Genomic DNA, 16,030 nt, shown 5'->3' with positions numbered 1-16,030 from the left:
ATTCACTAAATCCAGGGATTTAGTTTGAATTCCTATTTTAACACTTAAAGGCCAAGTGAGCATTTGTATTTTTAATATTATGTATTAATTTAATTCTATTATTAACATTTTCTTCATTGGGGAACCTAGCATGCTACAAAAGTGAAGGTTTACTGGCCGTTGTGGCATAATGAGATTATTTTTGTTGTCGAAGGAGCCAGACAGCAGACAGCAATTTGAATTCATGTTAATGCAAATGTGGAAAATCTCCACCTGAGCTATCAAAACACAAGCAAAATGAAGCAACCTTGAAACTGGTGAGGCAGATAAGCTAGTCCTACGGAGGATTTGAATAATACTTTGAAGAAAAATCGCTAAGATGTGCTATATCCGGGATGTCAAATATAAGGCTCGGGGGCCAGAATCTGTCCAGCAAAGACTCCAATCCTGTGAGGCTCTGGAAAATGTGAAATGTATTTTCATATCTTTTATAGGTTTTCCTAATGATAAAGACCTCCACCACATGCATTCACACTACACCAAAATAATCAAAAAATGTATACCGATTCCACCATCAGGCCGGGGTCTTTCTGTGTGGAGTTTGCATGTTCTCCCCGTGTTTGCGTGGGTTCTCTCCGGGTACTCCGGCTTCCTCCCACAGTCCAAAGACATGCACTTAGTGGGGATAGGTTAATTGGTTAATCCAAATTGCCCATAGGTGTGAATGTGAGTGCGAATGGTTGTCTGTCTCTGTGTGTTAGCCCTGCGACAGACTGGCGACCTGTCCAGGGTGTACACCGCCTCTCGCCCTATGACAGCTGGGATAGGCTCCAGCGGACGCGAATGGATGGATGTATACTGATTTAACTTTTTTTCAGTTTGTAATAAGTCAATCTGATCTGTAAAGGTCAGAAATTTTACAGTGGGTCCATAGTTTACAATTTATTTCTTACAGTTTAAGCCCAAAGATTCCTTTAATTTGTTATGGCTGCAAGTGTAGTTAAACCTCTTTACACTGACAGAAAGAGCAGGTTCACTGGTTAAGATCAAAGTCTGACTTCCCCGCTCTAGATCTTTGAGGCAAACCAATGTTTAGTTACATTCAATAAGTGGAATTGTGAAAACAATCAGCATTGAATGTTTCCATTCACACTGCTTTTGTATTGAAGCTACCAGGAATTTATATTGAAGATATTCTTACTAGAAATAGTTCAGTGCTGTGTGGCAAGCCAGTGTTAGAGTTAGATTTGGATCAGGATGCTGCTTCCTTTTAAGATGTTAAGCAAATACATTTAACAGAAGCAGGAAATACAAGGCTGGAAATCCCCATGGGAACATTCAGAACATCAAAACCAAAAATTATAAAGTAAAGCGTGCACCAGTGTGCAGTTAGATGCTATAATAGAGCATAAAATAATAAAATGGGTCACTGTATTGGGCTTCAATTTGTAAATGAGAGATAAGCTGTGATAACCTCATTGTAACCTTTTGTATTTTATGAAGTACTCTTTTTGTTGGCTCACTAACCTGCGCTGAACGCTTTTTAATGAACCAAGGATTACAGTTTTTATGAGCTCTTCGTTCAGGTGCAAATTCAAACTTTCAAATAGCAATCAAATCAAATTTCTTCTAAGTCTAAAATATGGGACCAGCTTCAGCATTTTTGCTTGAAGTTTAAGAAGCTTTAATAAACGCTGTAACGCAGGAGGAGCCCTGTTGCCAATAGGTTATTACATTTGCTCCAGATTTCCTCAAAGGGCTTTGTTTGTGGTCGGGGATGTGTTTATCATCACCGCTTTCATTAACAAATGCTCCCTAATTAGCTATCTAGAACCATGTGCAGGTCTTTGCAAGCCTGGTATGTATAATACTTCTGTGTTGATGTAAAAATCAAGTCCAACGCCTCATGATCCTCAATATTCTTCCAGGTGAGCAGCACACATACAAGTGCTTGTCCTGCCCCTTCACTTCTATGACCATCAGCCAGCTGAAGGAGCACTCTCTGAGAGACCACGGTGAAGTCTTGACCCTTCCCAAACTCCGAGCAGCCAACCAGGCTGCGCATGCCACCCTCAGGCCCCCCCGACCGGCCAGTAATCCAGAACAGACTCCCATAGCACCTGATGGTATGAGATCATGCGTAATCTTCATTAAGCATTGTTTTCTTCGGTTTGTCTCTGGGTAAAAGGAACAAATTATAATATTTTATCTAGTGAGATTTATAGGTGCTGGTAAGCAGCATGCTCCTGGCTCACCACAGTCGACTACAGCATTTTCCAGCTTTGAATCTTACATTTAATGAAATTCACTGCAAAGAAGTTATATAGAAAACTGCAGGAGCTCATGTGTAATGTTTTTTTTTTTTTTATAGTCAAATAGGAGTCAGCATGAAGTAGCTGTCACTGAGGGTGTATGCATTTAACTGTATAACTGGTTGCCAGGGTAATCTCAGGTGTCTATATGGGGTATCATTGGGAAACAACCTCTCACACCCAATCACGTCTGTCGAAACACACATTTCAGTCACTTGAATGTCACGATCCTCCCATCCCCGAAGTATCAGACATTCTCAATGTATGCTTGGATATGCAGGCAGGAAAGTGCCGTCACATTGAGGGGGAATAGTGTTAATAAAATTAAGCGGGGATGCCTAACAAGCATAGCCATCTGTAGAAGTGAGTCTGGTATTCGTGAGTCATGCATTCATGTTGGAGAAATGCTTTAATGTAGTACTGTGGCTGTTTAGATTTGACTACGTAAGACACTGTTTTTCCACAGAATATGTTCAGACGGGGACGCGCCGTGACTCTAGGCTGGTGTAGAAGTAAACCCCTTGATGTAATCCCATGTTTGAGGTGTTATAGTGGCTTTGCAGCGGCTGCTTTAGCTTGCAGACTGTTCTTGGCAGCAGCTGTCACCTTGCTGCTGGAGCTGTGGAATCTTCCCTGGAGCTGAAGCGGGGCAGCATTCCTCAATGCACCATCCACCACTGTCAGCTGTGCCCCACCAAGACAAATGAAGCATTGAGAGAGCAGGGCTGACATATTGAATGTCTCTTTACTGAGCCAAACTAGCTACCTTCAGCTGAATGTCTGAAATTCAAACAGAGGGAGTTTGTCTTGTTGGCAGGGTGTCTTGAAAAAGATTTCCATTTGATCGCCCGTTATTAGCGGCAATGTTTACTTGAATTTCTTGGAAAATTCCTCTTAACAGTTGTACCTGGCAGAATTATGAAAATAAAACCAAAAGGTCTTTGAAATCCAGCCTCATCATCGCTTTTAGCAAAATGGCAGAGCAGGCGTATTAGTTTGATCCACACCATATCTCGGTGACTACTAAACTGCTATACACGCTCATCATCCCCGCAGGATGTATAATTAATAGCTTTAGGAACTCTATAAAGCAAAGGATTAGGTTAAATTTTTCCTGTGCTTTAGTTTATGACCAAATACCTGCAAAGTGAGTGAGTTTCTAAAGGTTTCAGCTGTACTTACAATGTGTGTTAGCTTGCAGGTAACTCCTTTATGACTTCCGTGTTAGTTTTTCCAATTTGAGGCCGACAGCTTGGCAGTTAGTGTAGACAGCCGCTATCGTAAAGTTTTCTCCTCCTTTCCCTTAACTTTCCCACACAGGTATTCCATCTCTAATGCAGTACAATAAATAGTTTTAGCCCTTAATGAACAATTTAAGAAGCGACGTCCCCACCTAACTACAGAATCTGCTCTTCATCTTCCGTCTCATCTCCATACCTCCTCCACATCGCGGAGAAGATATTACAGGAATTAATCAAGCGTGGCGCTGTTTAATTTAATAGAGCTCTTCCGTCTCCTCTGCCTAAGTCAAAAAATGGATCTCAAGAATTTTGTAACAGCAAAGTTTCAAAGAAAAGTTGTTGAGTTTTTTTTTTTTTTCCCCATTCCCTGCTTGCTTTCGCCTACTCTTAGTGCTGAATGAGGTATTTTTCGCACGGAGAGATACTCTGTTAGTGTCACTGTAGTTTATTTATTGATGTGTTGGAGGCTCAAACTAGGACGAGAATATGAGCCGGCTCGATGATATTATAGAGGAGGGAAAGAGGCAGGGTACAAAATGACAACAGTCACATTTACACTTCGGTGGGGGTGTGAGGGACATTTGGTGTAAGCACATCTGAACACCTCTTCTTTACAGAGGCATGAATCATATATGGCCCTTTTATTCAACGTTATGTATTCTTTCTATCCACTTACTGAAGACTTTATTAGGACCACGTACCTTTTCGTATGTGTATCTAAACAGACACTTATTTTCCAGCAGTGTAGTAGCACAATCTTGCTGATACACGTTAGAAGCTTGTGTTAGTGGCATAATTGTCAGTTCCAGACGGGCTGTGTTTTCGAAGCTGCTGATCTCATGAGATTTTTACACAGTCTCTTAGAGTTCACTACTGAGCACCTCGATGGCAGTCGGATATTGTTTGAATGCTACAGCCTATCGGAGGACCGTCGCTGACCTCACACATCCCTTTATGATACAGTTAACCCTCTAATAGCGACATTTAAGCATAGTAAGTAAGTAAGTAAGTAAAAGATTGCACACTGGTTTCATTAAAATGACACAACCGTGCTCCTCGGTGACACCCCCCCAGTCACCAGATCCGAGTCTAACACCTTTGGGATGTGGCATAAAGTGTGGTTCATAGCATGCAGCTGACAAATCTGCGGAAATTATGCGAAGCAATCATGTCGGCGTGGAGGAGAATCTCAAAGGAAAGTTTCCAGCATTTGTGGAATCTGTGCTGCAAATAACTGAGGGTCTGTCGAGAGCAAATCGAAGCTTTTCCCAGTGTTAGTTATGGCGCTCATAATAAATTCCCTGGTGTAATGTTTACTCTAAAAAAAATTAAATGTTAATGAAATGTAATCAGACTTCTTACATAAACTGAACAAAACTGGGAGATCAATTGATCCAAGTAGATAAAGTAGGTTAAACTCCACCCTGCTGTGCAAAAAAATTCATCAGCTCGACAACTTCACCGTGCGCTGGAGTCAGTCGGTGACTGATGATGATGATGATGATGATGATGAGTTGTGGTTGGAGGGGTTACTTGGTGAGGGAAGAAAATAATCAAGTCCTGCCACCTTGTATACAAATCCTGTCCTATGGTAAAACATAGAACATCTAAAGATAAAACGTCAGTGTAAAAAGCGATCTTACTTGCCAGACGTTACATTTTCCCCATGTCCGCATACACTGCATCACCTTTTATTAAACCCTGAGGTTGTCTAAACGCCTCCGCCTCTCCCTCAGATCCGTCATACCTGGAGCCAGTGGATGTTCGTCAGCAGCTCAGTCATTACCAGCTGGCCTCCCGCAGTCAAATGTCTTCCAGCTCGACACCTGGTGGCTCAACGGTGGCCGACAATCGTCCTGAGAATATCCTCACGTGCGAGTTCTGTGAGTTCAGCTCCGGATACATGCAGAGTCTACGGCGTCACTACAGGGACCGTCACGGTGGCAAGAAGCTCTTCAAGTGCAAAGACTGTTCCTTTTTCACCTGCTACAAGTAAGTGAAAAACAAAATTTAACAGAGAAACGTAGAAAGATGTGCACACATTGCACTTAGTATTGGCACATTTGCAGGTGCTCATTTAACTTCATGAAGTCTGAACCGTCAAATAATTGCCTGAAAATTCACTTTTTTTTGGAAACTGGAGTGTTTACTGAAGTTTCTGACTATTTTTTTTTTTAAAGAAATTAAATATTTGCATATATGAGTTTTAATTTCCATCATTTTTTGCCACAGTTGGTGCTTTTGTGCAGTTTACTGCTTAAAAACATATTCTACAATGTATTCAGCTTTTTCAGGAAAACAAAAATCTCACTTTCGTCTTAATTCACAAAAACTCTCGGATCAAATATGAAAACCTTACAGGGTCTGTCTGTCTTTTAATCTGCCTCAGGAATACCTTCACCATGCACGTAGAGGCGGGTCACTACAACAACATGCCAGAGGACCTCGCTAAAGACCTGCGCTGCCCTCTCTGCCTCTACCACACCAAACGCAAGAGCAACATGATCGACCACATTGTTCTGCACAGAGGTACGCTGCCTTCAAAATGGAACCGGCCACATAGCATGTTTTTCTGTTTTTTTACAAGTCAACTTTATTGGTGGGTCATGCTGTGGGAGACTGGTTTTCAATGCTGTGGCTCAGGTGGTAGAATTAACCTCAGGGTCAAAGGGTCAGTCCGCGTGAATATTGGTTTTTTTTCTAGCACTTACCATTTAGGAGTGAAACCAGCTACAAAAGGAAAGGCGTGTGTTGTGGTGAGATCTGAAGACCTTTGGTGTCGGCGCTGCGGCCAGTTTGGCGAATGTTTGCTAGCTCTTGAGTTGTTCTTTAGCTCTTGTTCTTTCTGTGCAGTAAACAGACATGAGCCATCAGAGATATCAATCATCTTATATAACTGCCGGCAAGACCGAAAAACAGTGCATTTTCTAAAATGTCAAAACATTCCTTTTACAGCAAACGCCATTAGATTCAAAGTCGGCGTCATACTGCCTGTGCTGGCATTTGCAGTGTTCAACATGAGGGAGACGGTTAAATGATATTTGAGTCAGGACTACTACAGTCAAAGGAAGATTGTTATTTCCATCTGCTGTAATTTATACTTGGCGGTATGCCTCGGCTGTGGAGTAGGACAGCACAGATCCCCCGTGCAGGGGAGAGCAGGCGTTAGCGTCTGTAGATATGACACTGATGAGAGACCCAACATGAAAGGAGCTGGTGTGGAGGTGGGTTGCAGCCACAGCGAATTGTAGGCAGGCTAAAGCGGCTTAAATAAACACGCCCCATGTCAGATTTGCCAATCTGATACATAGAGGTTTCTCATCTGAGCCGTCAGCTGATGTGGGCTAGCACTGTGGTCAGCTGATCTGCCGGAACTGCAGCTGAGCTCGGCTTGATGGACAAGGCAAACATTTAAATTTCTCCTGACAAGAATGTTTTTCATGTATTTTTATCACGAGGAATAAAGACACACCAGTAAAAGTAACGGTAACACAAGCGATACCAACGGTCTTTACATGTTATGTGGAGCGTTTTTCTTGTTTTTCAATAGTTAAAGCATCACTTTCTGTAAATGAAAGCGTTTAAAGTGACAGATAACAAAAGCAAGCAAAGAAAGTGCGACTGCATTTATAGTGTTCGGGTACTTTTTATGATAGAAAGCTTTTACCATCCACTACCTGTATTTCCTCCTTACTTTCTCCCCGTCACTCTCTCCTCTCACTCCACCAGAGGAGCGCGTGGCTCCATTGGAGGTCAGCCGCTCCAAGCTGTCGCGTCACCTTCAGGGCCTGGTTTTCCGTTGTCACAAATGCACCTTCACATGCTCCAGTGACCAGGCCCTGCAGCTGCACCTGCAAAAGCACGCTGAGATCAAGCCCTACCAGTGCCAGCTCTGCTATTATGACACCAATAGACGGATCCAGCTAGAGGACCATCTACGCCTTGAGCACAAGGTCGGTTGGAGTTCACGTATAATGGTGTGGTGTTCAAGTAAATTCAAACTAGTAGTTCTGAATCGTGGTGTCGTTTGGCAGACGAGAGAGTCTTGCTTTTCACTGTAAGAGTGTCTTAATAAACATGTTTGTATTTAATTATTGCTCTTCTCACTTGGTGTAACGTGAGATGTTCATCACTGAAACACTGAATAGTCTTACTCGCTCTCAATGTGTAAAGACGGAAAATCTAGTATTATAAAAACATTACACACAAACACACATTCATTTTTTTAAATATTAGCATTACATTTAAAGAAATTAAGCATTTAAAAAACACATTAAGCATTTAAAATACAGATTGTTATTTGGCAAGAAAAGGAGTTTCACGTTAACGCACCAAAATCCAGTGGAAATGGTACTTACAGTACAATAAAGCAACAGATCAGGGGAACACTGTACAGTTGGCAGTTTTCTGGACCCCAGGCAGTGTTGCATAAAAGTACTGTACCTCCTAAAGGGAGGAAATGAGCAAAATACTGCATTGCTTTGTCTTTTTCTTTTTTCAAAGCACGAGTAATTTGTAAAACATTTACAAACGTACTTTTAAGTAACAAGAAGCACTCTCGAGAGCACAAACTACCACCAAGGCAGCTCGCTCAAGGCAGTATTTACTTTTAAGGGAGTACTGTTGTATTTTTTATATACTCATTCTGTTTTCTTTGTTCTTTTTAAATGTACGTTAAGACGTTTGTAGTGCAGTAAAAATCAGAAAAGGGCAACTTGACAGACGTTTACTTTGATTACACAAACACGTGTAGGAGTAGGTAATGGTAATAAGTATTGATTTGTAAATAACTGGGCATGAATAAATTGAGCTTATTACATAATATTATGCTACAGTATATATTTCTAACCAACTAGGCAGCTCCTTCTCTTTCTAAAAATGGTATCTATATATGTACCGTATTTTAGGGTCATATTGAAAGAAAGGCGGAAATGTAAAATGAAATGCCAGTGTCATTGCCAATACATTGCCTTTGTTTGTAATGTTGCCAATACAAGTAAAGGCAATAAGCACAATTTTAAAAATAAAAAATGCATTTTATGAAAGTTTGACCTCGAGAAGAGGTCAGAGGTCAAGGTTACGTCATATTTAGAATCCCCATAGATCTTTACCTTTATGCCTATATTTGCACACAGGTTTAAATAGCTCTATATAGCATTGTTGACACGTTGTTAGCAAGTTGACCTTCAGATCAAAAGAGCCACATTTTTCCAAATAGTAGCTCAGCATGGGGTAAAATTTGTAAAGAGGCTGCTCTGGGTTTGACATTAAAATCTGCTCATTTTAAGGTAGAAAAAAACTGCCTCAGTGATTCTGCTGACATTTGTTACGCCTGCGATTTTATTCATTTATTTTTACATGAAACCTTAGTTGGTCATAAACTAGAGGATTGGAGTGTCTGCAATTCGAATAAAAATATGTAGATGCTCTCATATTATCAATAGGCTCCATTTCAAAGTCTCCCTTTATCTATCAAGGTGTAACAAAACTAAAGAAGGGCAGTGCATTGATACATTGTGTAGGTGTCATATTGCTACAGTTTCAATATATTCTTACAAATCAGCCCAGGAGAGGAAAAAGAGTTCATCTGTTACTCTCTCTTAATAGGGATAAGATGATGAGATGATGTGCGATGGTAGGTGGAAAGAGCTTTAAAGGGCACCCTCTTAAGTTCTTTTTCAACCTTTACCTGAGATTTCACCCAGTGCTTGTTGGGATAAAGTCAAACCCAGCTTTTAGTTGAAAAACAATTTGCTTGCTTCAGAGCCATGATTTTCACATATAATTTATAATCATATCTCTTTGATTAAACCGTGCGATGCTCTTTTTATCAGACGCCTATAAATACTTTTTTGGGGTTGACGTTTGCGATAGTTTTATTTACAATGGAAGAGGTCAGTACGACCTTTTTTCCCCTGCCTCTTCACTGGTTGTTGTGTGTTTAACCTATATATAAAAAGTCAGTTTTGAGTTTTTCTATGAATTTATATGAATTCAGAGCTATTTCAGATCATCTTTGTTTTGTTTTTTCCTGTTTCAGATTAATGGTTGTTCTGAAAAACTTTCAGACTGTTAGAAGGAAGCATGACAGATCAGGTTTCTTCCTGGGTGAGGCAGCAGGCTAAAGCTTATTCATGCTAAAGGATGATGTGAGTTGAGGTTTGGAGGGTTGCTGTTCCGTGTCTTCAGGGAGTATGGGAGGAGGAAATTACTCAGAAAGTGTGAGATAATAGATGACAAGATGAATGAGATATTGGAACAAGTTTCCTTCCTTTGTTAAATGTTCTATTTTAGATTATCTGAGTTTGTCAACTAGAGATACAAAAATCTCCTTGCATAATTCTTGCGAATCAGACGGGACTTTGACTGAGAAGTAGAGCGTTCAGCAAAAGCTACGACTGTTTAAAAAAAGACAGGCGTTCACCTGCTAAGGTCTTACAAAAACCAGACATTTCAGTTGTTTGAGCACTTTGGTCTATAAATAACCACCAAAACTCACTTTGACTGATACCAGGAATTTCTGTGCTTGTGCTAAAAATATACCGCTTTCACCATGACTGTCGTATCCCATACAGGCAGGATGTGGACTTGTGTTACAGTGAATGAATATAGGTCAGAGAAACATAGCTGCTGGAGGAAAAATTGCATCAAAAACCAAATCCAAGCAGAAACAGTTAGCTTTGTGGTCTCAACCCAGATCTGGAATTTCTAACAGGTTTTCATTTTCCTGCTTAAAATCAAACAAACAAAGAAGGCCAAACATGCACATTCTGATGTTGTCAAAGCCTGGAAAGTTTCAACTCTGATTTTGGGGAGCAAGCAGGGGGAGCTCCTTGAAATAAACCCTGGCTGACGAACACCACACTAACCTGAAAAACACACATCTCCTGTGTCCGATTAGGTAATCCGCAACTTTGAACTGATGGGCCGGGTCAACCTGGACCAGCTGGACATGATAAAGGATCAAGGCAGCAGTGCTGAGGAGGAGGAGGAGGAGAGAGAAACTATGGAGATGGTGTCAGATGGAAAAGTGGCTCTGGAGGAGGAAGAGGAGGAAGCGGAGGAGGAGAATGACGATAATGATGTGGGAATGGAAATCATTGAGAACATGGTGGAGGGCCAGACAGAGATGGACGATGAAGAGATGGAGGAAAACGTCAAAGACGAAGACGATGAGGTGGAAGAAGTAGAAGAAGTGGAGGATGAGGAGGACGAAGAGGAAGTCCAGGAAGTGGGGGAAGGGAAGCCTGCCCCTCAAGGTAACGTCATATCCAAAAAACTGTTATTTTACGACTGGCCTGTCAAATCCAAAACTCTATATTATGACTTTAAAAAACAAACAAACTAGACTATAAAAGCGGAATAGACTCTTTGACGAAGATTACTGGGGACCACAGTGCAAGGGATTATGTGAAGTATAGCTGACCTATGTTTGTGCTATACATTATCTCCGGTGTCGCTCTTTGATCTCAGTAAATATGCCCATAAGTAGGACATGCAACAATATTCTGGAAGTATGATTTATCTCAATTCCATAACATTTATCTCTTTGTCAATTATTCATGTTTATGTTCTTTATTTGTAGTCCAGCTTTCAGAAACCAGATTGTCATTCTGAGCTGATTTTCTTATTTTATCATTTTAGCTTCTATTTTGCTGTACTTAACTATATTGGTATGTCTGCAAAAAGTACATTAAGTATGGAAAAAAATCTGATCAATCTGTAGGTATGGGGATGTGGAGGCTTGTTTTTAAACATGTGTGAATTTGCTGTATTCTGAAACTCTATTTCCCAGAAGTCCTTGCATCTCCCATCAGCAACAGCAGCAGCAACAGCTCTGGGCCAAGCAGTGCAGAGAAGCGTATTCCATGCGAGTTCTGCGGCCGCTGCTTCACAAACAGCCTCGAATGGGAACGACATGTCCTTCGACATGGCATGTAAGTCTATTTTTTTTTTTCCTCTCTCTCTTCTTCGTAACTGTCTCTTTGTGTGTGAGCCTGCATACTTTCCCTACCCAGTCAGCTCTTCCAGCCTACTTTTAAATGCCCTCTGTGGCCCTTTTTAGCCATTTCTCTGCTGTCATTTATGTACAAAAAAAATCTGCATTCAGTTCAACTGATGAAAGGTTGTGCTGATACAAAACCTAAGGAAAAAGTTGACAAATCATTCGAGAGTTAAGATGTTTGTTGACATGGTTGACATGAATTGATGAAAATGAGGTTTTTCCATATTTTGTCTTTGGTGTGCAGCTGTGGAGAAACGTGACTTTGGTAAAGCACCAGGTGCATCCTTTTCAAAGATGTTTGCATTCAAGCGTTAATGTTACTTAAGGTCAACCCAAACCTGTCTCAGCAAATGGCTGCCTCTCCCTGTGTTCTGCTGGAGCTCTTCATCTTACATCTGTAGCTGCCCAGCAATTGCTTTGAATTGTTTTTGTTCTTGGAGAGCAGTTGCATGCGTTTGTGGAGACTGACTTTCGATTTCAAGGCAGTTGCACCGATGGGATGGGAGGCAACCTGTCTTGTTTGCAAATAATTGCCATCTAACTTATGAATGCAGAAATATTGCCTACAAATTGCAATCAATCTGAGTTCATCTGCACAGAATTCAACTCATGAACTGTTTGCCAATATTCATATACTGTATGACAAACGTTGCTTAGTACCTATTTCAGTCTGCAGTTAAATTGCTTTCTTGCAGCAACTATGTCACTATTTGTGAAGCTATATCTGAATTAAATCTGAGGATCTGGCTAAAGTCTGAATGTAACTAAATGCAAGAAGCCAATTCTGTTCATATAGAGTGTTTTCAGTGGGAGAAAATTTTCATTACTTATCCAAGTGACATCTTCAGTCTCAGTTGACTGCAAGTTTCTCCAAACTTACAAACAGTACTTTTGCATAACGACTGAAACCAGCACCACTGCTTAACACTGAGCCACAAGATCAGTTTCATGACCGTTCCCCAACTCTCTGTGAATCAGACACATGGTCATTGTTCAATGGTCATGACAATTTGTATAATAACTGATCAAAAACCAATCTCTGGCTCCAGATGAACAGAATCAACTTCCTAGGATTTCCTTACTGGAATCAAGACTCATTTGCAGAGGAATCTCTGAATTTTCTATTATCAAATCTGTCAAATCTATGGTGTTCTGGCTGGAGTCTGAATGTTTACCACCACCTAGATGCACTAAAATTGTTATAAATACAACAACTGACTGCAAGTGGTCACAAACGGGGGCCTTGTCTTTTGAGTCATTTCAAAGTTCCTTGCAAACAGTCGCAATAATTTTGGTTGTGCCACAGTCTCAAACTACTGTTTTCCATAATATGACTGTAGTGTAACTGAGATATGTTACCACTTTTGCTGCTAGTGTCATTGTCGGTGCACACCACTTTGTTTAATTGCTGTATTTTTTGCAAACTCACACACTCATTGATGTTTTTCTGTGCATTGTTCCTCTGGCTTTAGGATGGTTAACAACAGTCGACTGGACACCAGCACCACTTCAGCAATAGAGGCCTCAGCTTCATCTTCCACCAGCTCCTCTGTGTTTGCAGACACAAGACTGGACCTGTCCAGCAACAGAAAAGAGGACGGGAACCCCACTGATCTATCTTTGGCAAGTCAAAGCCAGTATGTGGAAGACAAAGAAAAGCTTGACACCAAAAAGGATCAACAGTTCAGCTGAAGCGATTGTGGCCTCTTGAGATGCTGTGCTAGGAAGTGATAAGATTGGGTAGGATCAGCGCCGAGTAGTGGGATCAGTAAATAAGATGTCAAAGGAAACAAAAGGTCGAAACAAAAAAAAAGAGTTTTTATGAGTTGGTGCATTATTAGATTTTAGATGTTACATATATAAGTATTAGGTTGTGCTGCATAAAACGGCTAAGCTCTTTAAATGGGCGGTCCCCTAGGACAGATTTTAATATATTGGTAACCAATAGTGAACAGAACTCTTTATTGCTGACATTCTGGTCAAATCCACAGTAAAAGTTCCCACCTAGATAAACTCCACTATTTATAGAGAATGTTGTCCAAAACGAGAAACTAAATTTTAGCATTTTATTATTTGAAGCACCTTTCACACTCCTCCCCTGCTGATTCAACACAGTGGTACTGAAATTTTACCTAAAACAAAAAGGCGTGAAAGCATTTACAGCTGTGACCCACTGTAGACCAAGCTTTTCTTATATTTTATCAAAATTTCAGAGGTTTGTTTTTTTTTTTTTTTTTAGTGAAGTGTGTGGAAGTATTTTTGGAGAAATAGTGGCACCTTATGTATTTGAGTAAAATCACAAATCTTGTTCTCTCCCTCTGCAAATTGCCCCAACGTTTGATCGGAATTGCTATAATTTTTGGTCCCTTTAGTATTATACTATGTATAAATCTTTGGCCTGTGGCACCCTTTGCATTTTACTTCTACTCCTTTTGTTTTTTTGGGGGTTTTTTTTTATTGTCCAGAAATTCACTGTGAAAATCATAGAAATAATGGGATCGGCTTTAATCTCCTGTAAGATATTATGTTGAGTGTAGTCCGGGTTTTCCTTTGCCCTCAGCAGATCCCACAACGCCTCTCCACAGCCAGCTGATTTATTGTTTTTTTGGTCCAATAATTTTAGAATATTAAATGAAACCGTGGAACATTTTACCTTCATACTTTGAAATTCTTCCGAGTTACAGCCTCCCCAAGTACACGATGGTTGCTATTGCCACTTTCTATTTCATATTCTAGCCTTTTTGAACCCCCATAACCTGTAAGGGACAGAAGGATCTTTACAGAAGAATAAAGTTATCATTATTACTTAAATTGATTTCCATAGCATGAAGGTAAAAAAGAAAAGCAATGTATAAGTACCACTCCATTTGTCATTCACCACGATTTTGCATTGCTTCATTGAATATACTGAAGTTATTATACCAAAAAAGGCTGATTGTGAGGTGGAAGTGACTTTAACATGGATTGACCTAGTGATTTGTTTAATGTGTCATGACCTTACCTGTGTCCGTTAAGGATTAGCCTGGATTGCAACTACCAGTTTTACGATCAATGGCAACTTTTCTGAGAGACAAAGATTACACTTGTCTTTTCAATGCAAAATGTGTAATCAAGTGTGCCTGAAATCCCGCTCTCTCCTCGTCCTCTGCGGAGGAGTAAGAGTCCACGCCTCCGCCGAGATCAGGAGGTTCTAACCGTATTGGAGTGGTCTGGTTCACTGGATTACACTGTGCACGGGGGATCGGACCACGCCAAGTGTCAACCCACCACAGCTGTGTTTCAAAACCAGTGCACAAGTGCCTTAAAATGCAGCTCCCCTTACGGCCGCTATATGGCTTTTGATTGCTTTAACAGTAATAAGGAAAACACCAAACGTCCCTCTAAAATTTCAAGTTAAAGTTGTGTGTTTTTCCGCAAGAATTTGCTCTATATGAATCTATTCCAATGTGTGCCTTATTGGCAATAATTAAGATCAGATCAGATCGAGTTAAATTTATCTTTATTGTAATTGCACAGAGCAAGTACCAGAAAAGTAAAATGTGATTTATCATGTAGCGCAAAGATATTGAGACTTTTAGCGTAACCAGATTACCAAAAAAAACCTATTCTAATCTAATCCGCCAGATATAGTTTTAGTCACTCAACTATATAGTGCATTTTATTTCTTTTGACCTCCCCGATCCACTGTAAGCACATGGGATTTAATTAGTTATGCTCACATTATTGAGAGTTCGATAAGGAGGATGGTGTGTATATAGAAGGAAAAGCTGCTTTTGATTATTTTTGAGTGTTTGTTTCATGTTTTCGCACCACAAATGATATCCCGGGCTAAACTGAGTATGTTTGCAGCCTTCTTTGTTTCTTTGAAAAATGTCTGGACCTTTCACTGTCACCTCTGTTGATTAGATTATGGAAAGGTTGCTCTACTGTATTTGTATGTGCTTGCGTTGAGCATTCAAACATAGGCTTTGAAATGTCTCTTCAGAAACACATGGCTGAGGCTAAGGGAATGGCCCTGTTTTGCTATAGTCTCCGGCCCAGTTTTAAAAAAATACAATGAAAAGACAAGTGTAACCTGAGCAGGAAGCTCTGAAAACATTTGTTTCTACGTGTATAGGAAAAATCTATAGGAAAAATATGAGACAATGTTAAAGATTCACTGTTTTTAAAGGTCTCAAATTCCCTGATCTTAAAGACCTCTGGAATTTTTTTTTTCTGTTTTGACGCACCTGTCATAGTCTGCATTTGTGTGCTTCTTGTTAGACAAAGCTGTTATATAATTGTTAATATTGACAAAAGGCAGAGATTGTATTTGTTGGAAGCTGCTGCTTGAATGCCCATAAGCCTTATGAGAAGTGAATAGCAATGAAGTCAAATTTGCATCCAACTCCAATAAGACCAGCAAGAACAATTAAACAGTCTGGAGAGGGGAAAAAAGAATGGCTAATAACTCCAATGTTAAGAGGAACACGTAATAAAGCAATGTGTTCTTG

At 40.3% G+C, this 16,030-nt stretch overlaps 1 protein-coding gene across 3 annotated transcripts in view; it reads left to right on the top strand.

Annotated features, from left to right (window-relative positions):
* znf462 (zinc finger protein 462) overlaps positions 1–14,189 on the top strand; it is a 55,259-nt gene extending 41,070 nt beyond the window's left edge. For all 3 annotated transcript variants that reach the window (XM_026173641.1, XM_026173642.1, XM_026173643.1), the window contains exons 7-13: positions 1,908–2,105; positions 5,269–5,524; positions 5,922–6,061; positions 7,262–7,485; positions 10,434–10,791; positions 11,328–11,469; positions 13,010–14,189. In XM_026173641.1, the coding sequence (XP_026029426.1) occupies positions 1,908–2,105; positions 5,269–5,524; positions 5,922–6,061; positions 7,262–7,485; positions 10,434–10,791; positions 11,328–11,469; positions 13,010–13,229 (1,538 nt within the window). In that variant the 3' untranslated portion in view covers positions 13,230–14,189. The remainder of the gene's footprint in view (positions 1–1,907; positions 2,106–5,268; positions 5,525–5,921; positions 6,062–7,261; positions 7,486–10,433; positions 10,792–11,327; positions 11,470–13,009) is intronic.
* The last annotated feature ends 1,841 nt before the right edge of the window (positions 14,190–16,030 follow it).

This window comes from Astatotilapia calliptera, chromosome 7, assembly GCF_900246225.1.
Source record: "Astatotilapia calliptera chromosome 7, fAstCal1.2, whole genome shotgun sequence".
NCBI lineage: Eukaryota > Metazoa > Chordata > Actinopteri > Cichliformes > Cichlidae > Astatotilapia > Astatotilapia calliptera.
Note: the sequence above shows the minus strand (reverse complement) of the source record. Positions and strands in the feature narration are given on the sequence as shown.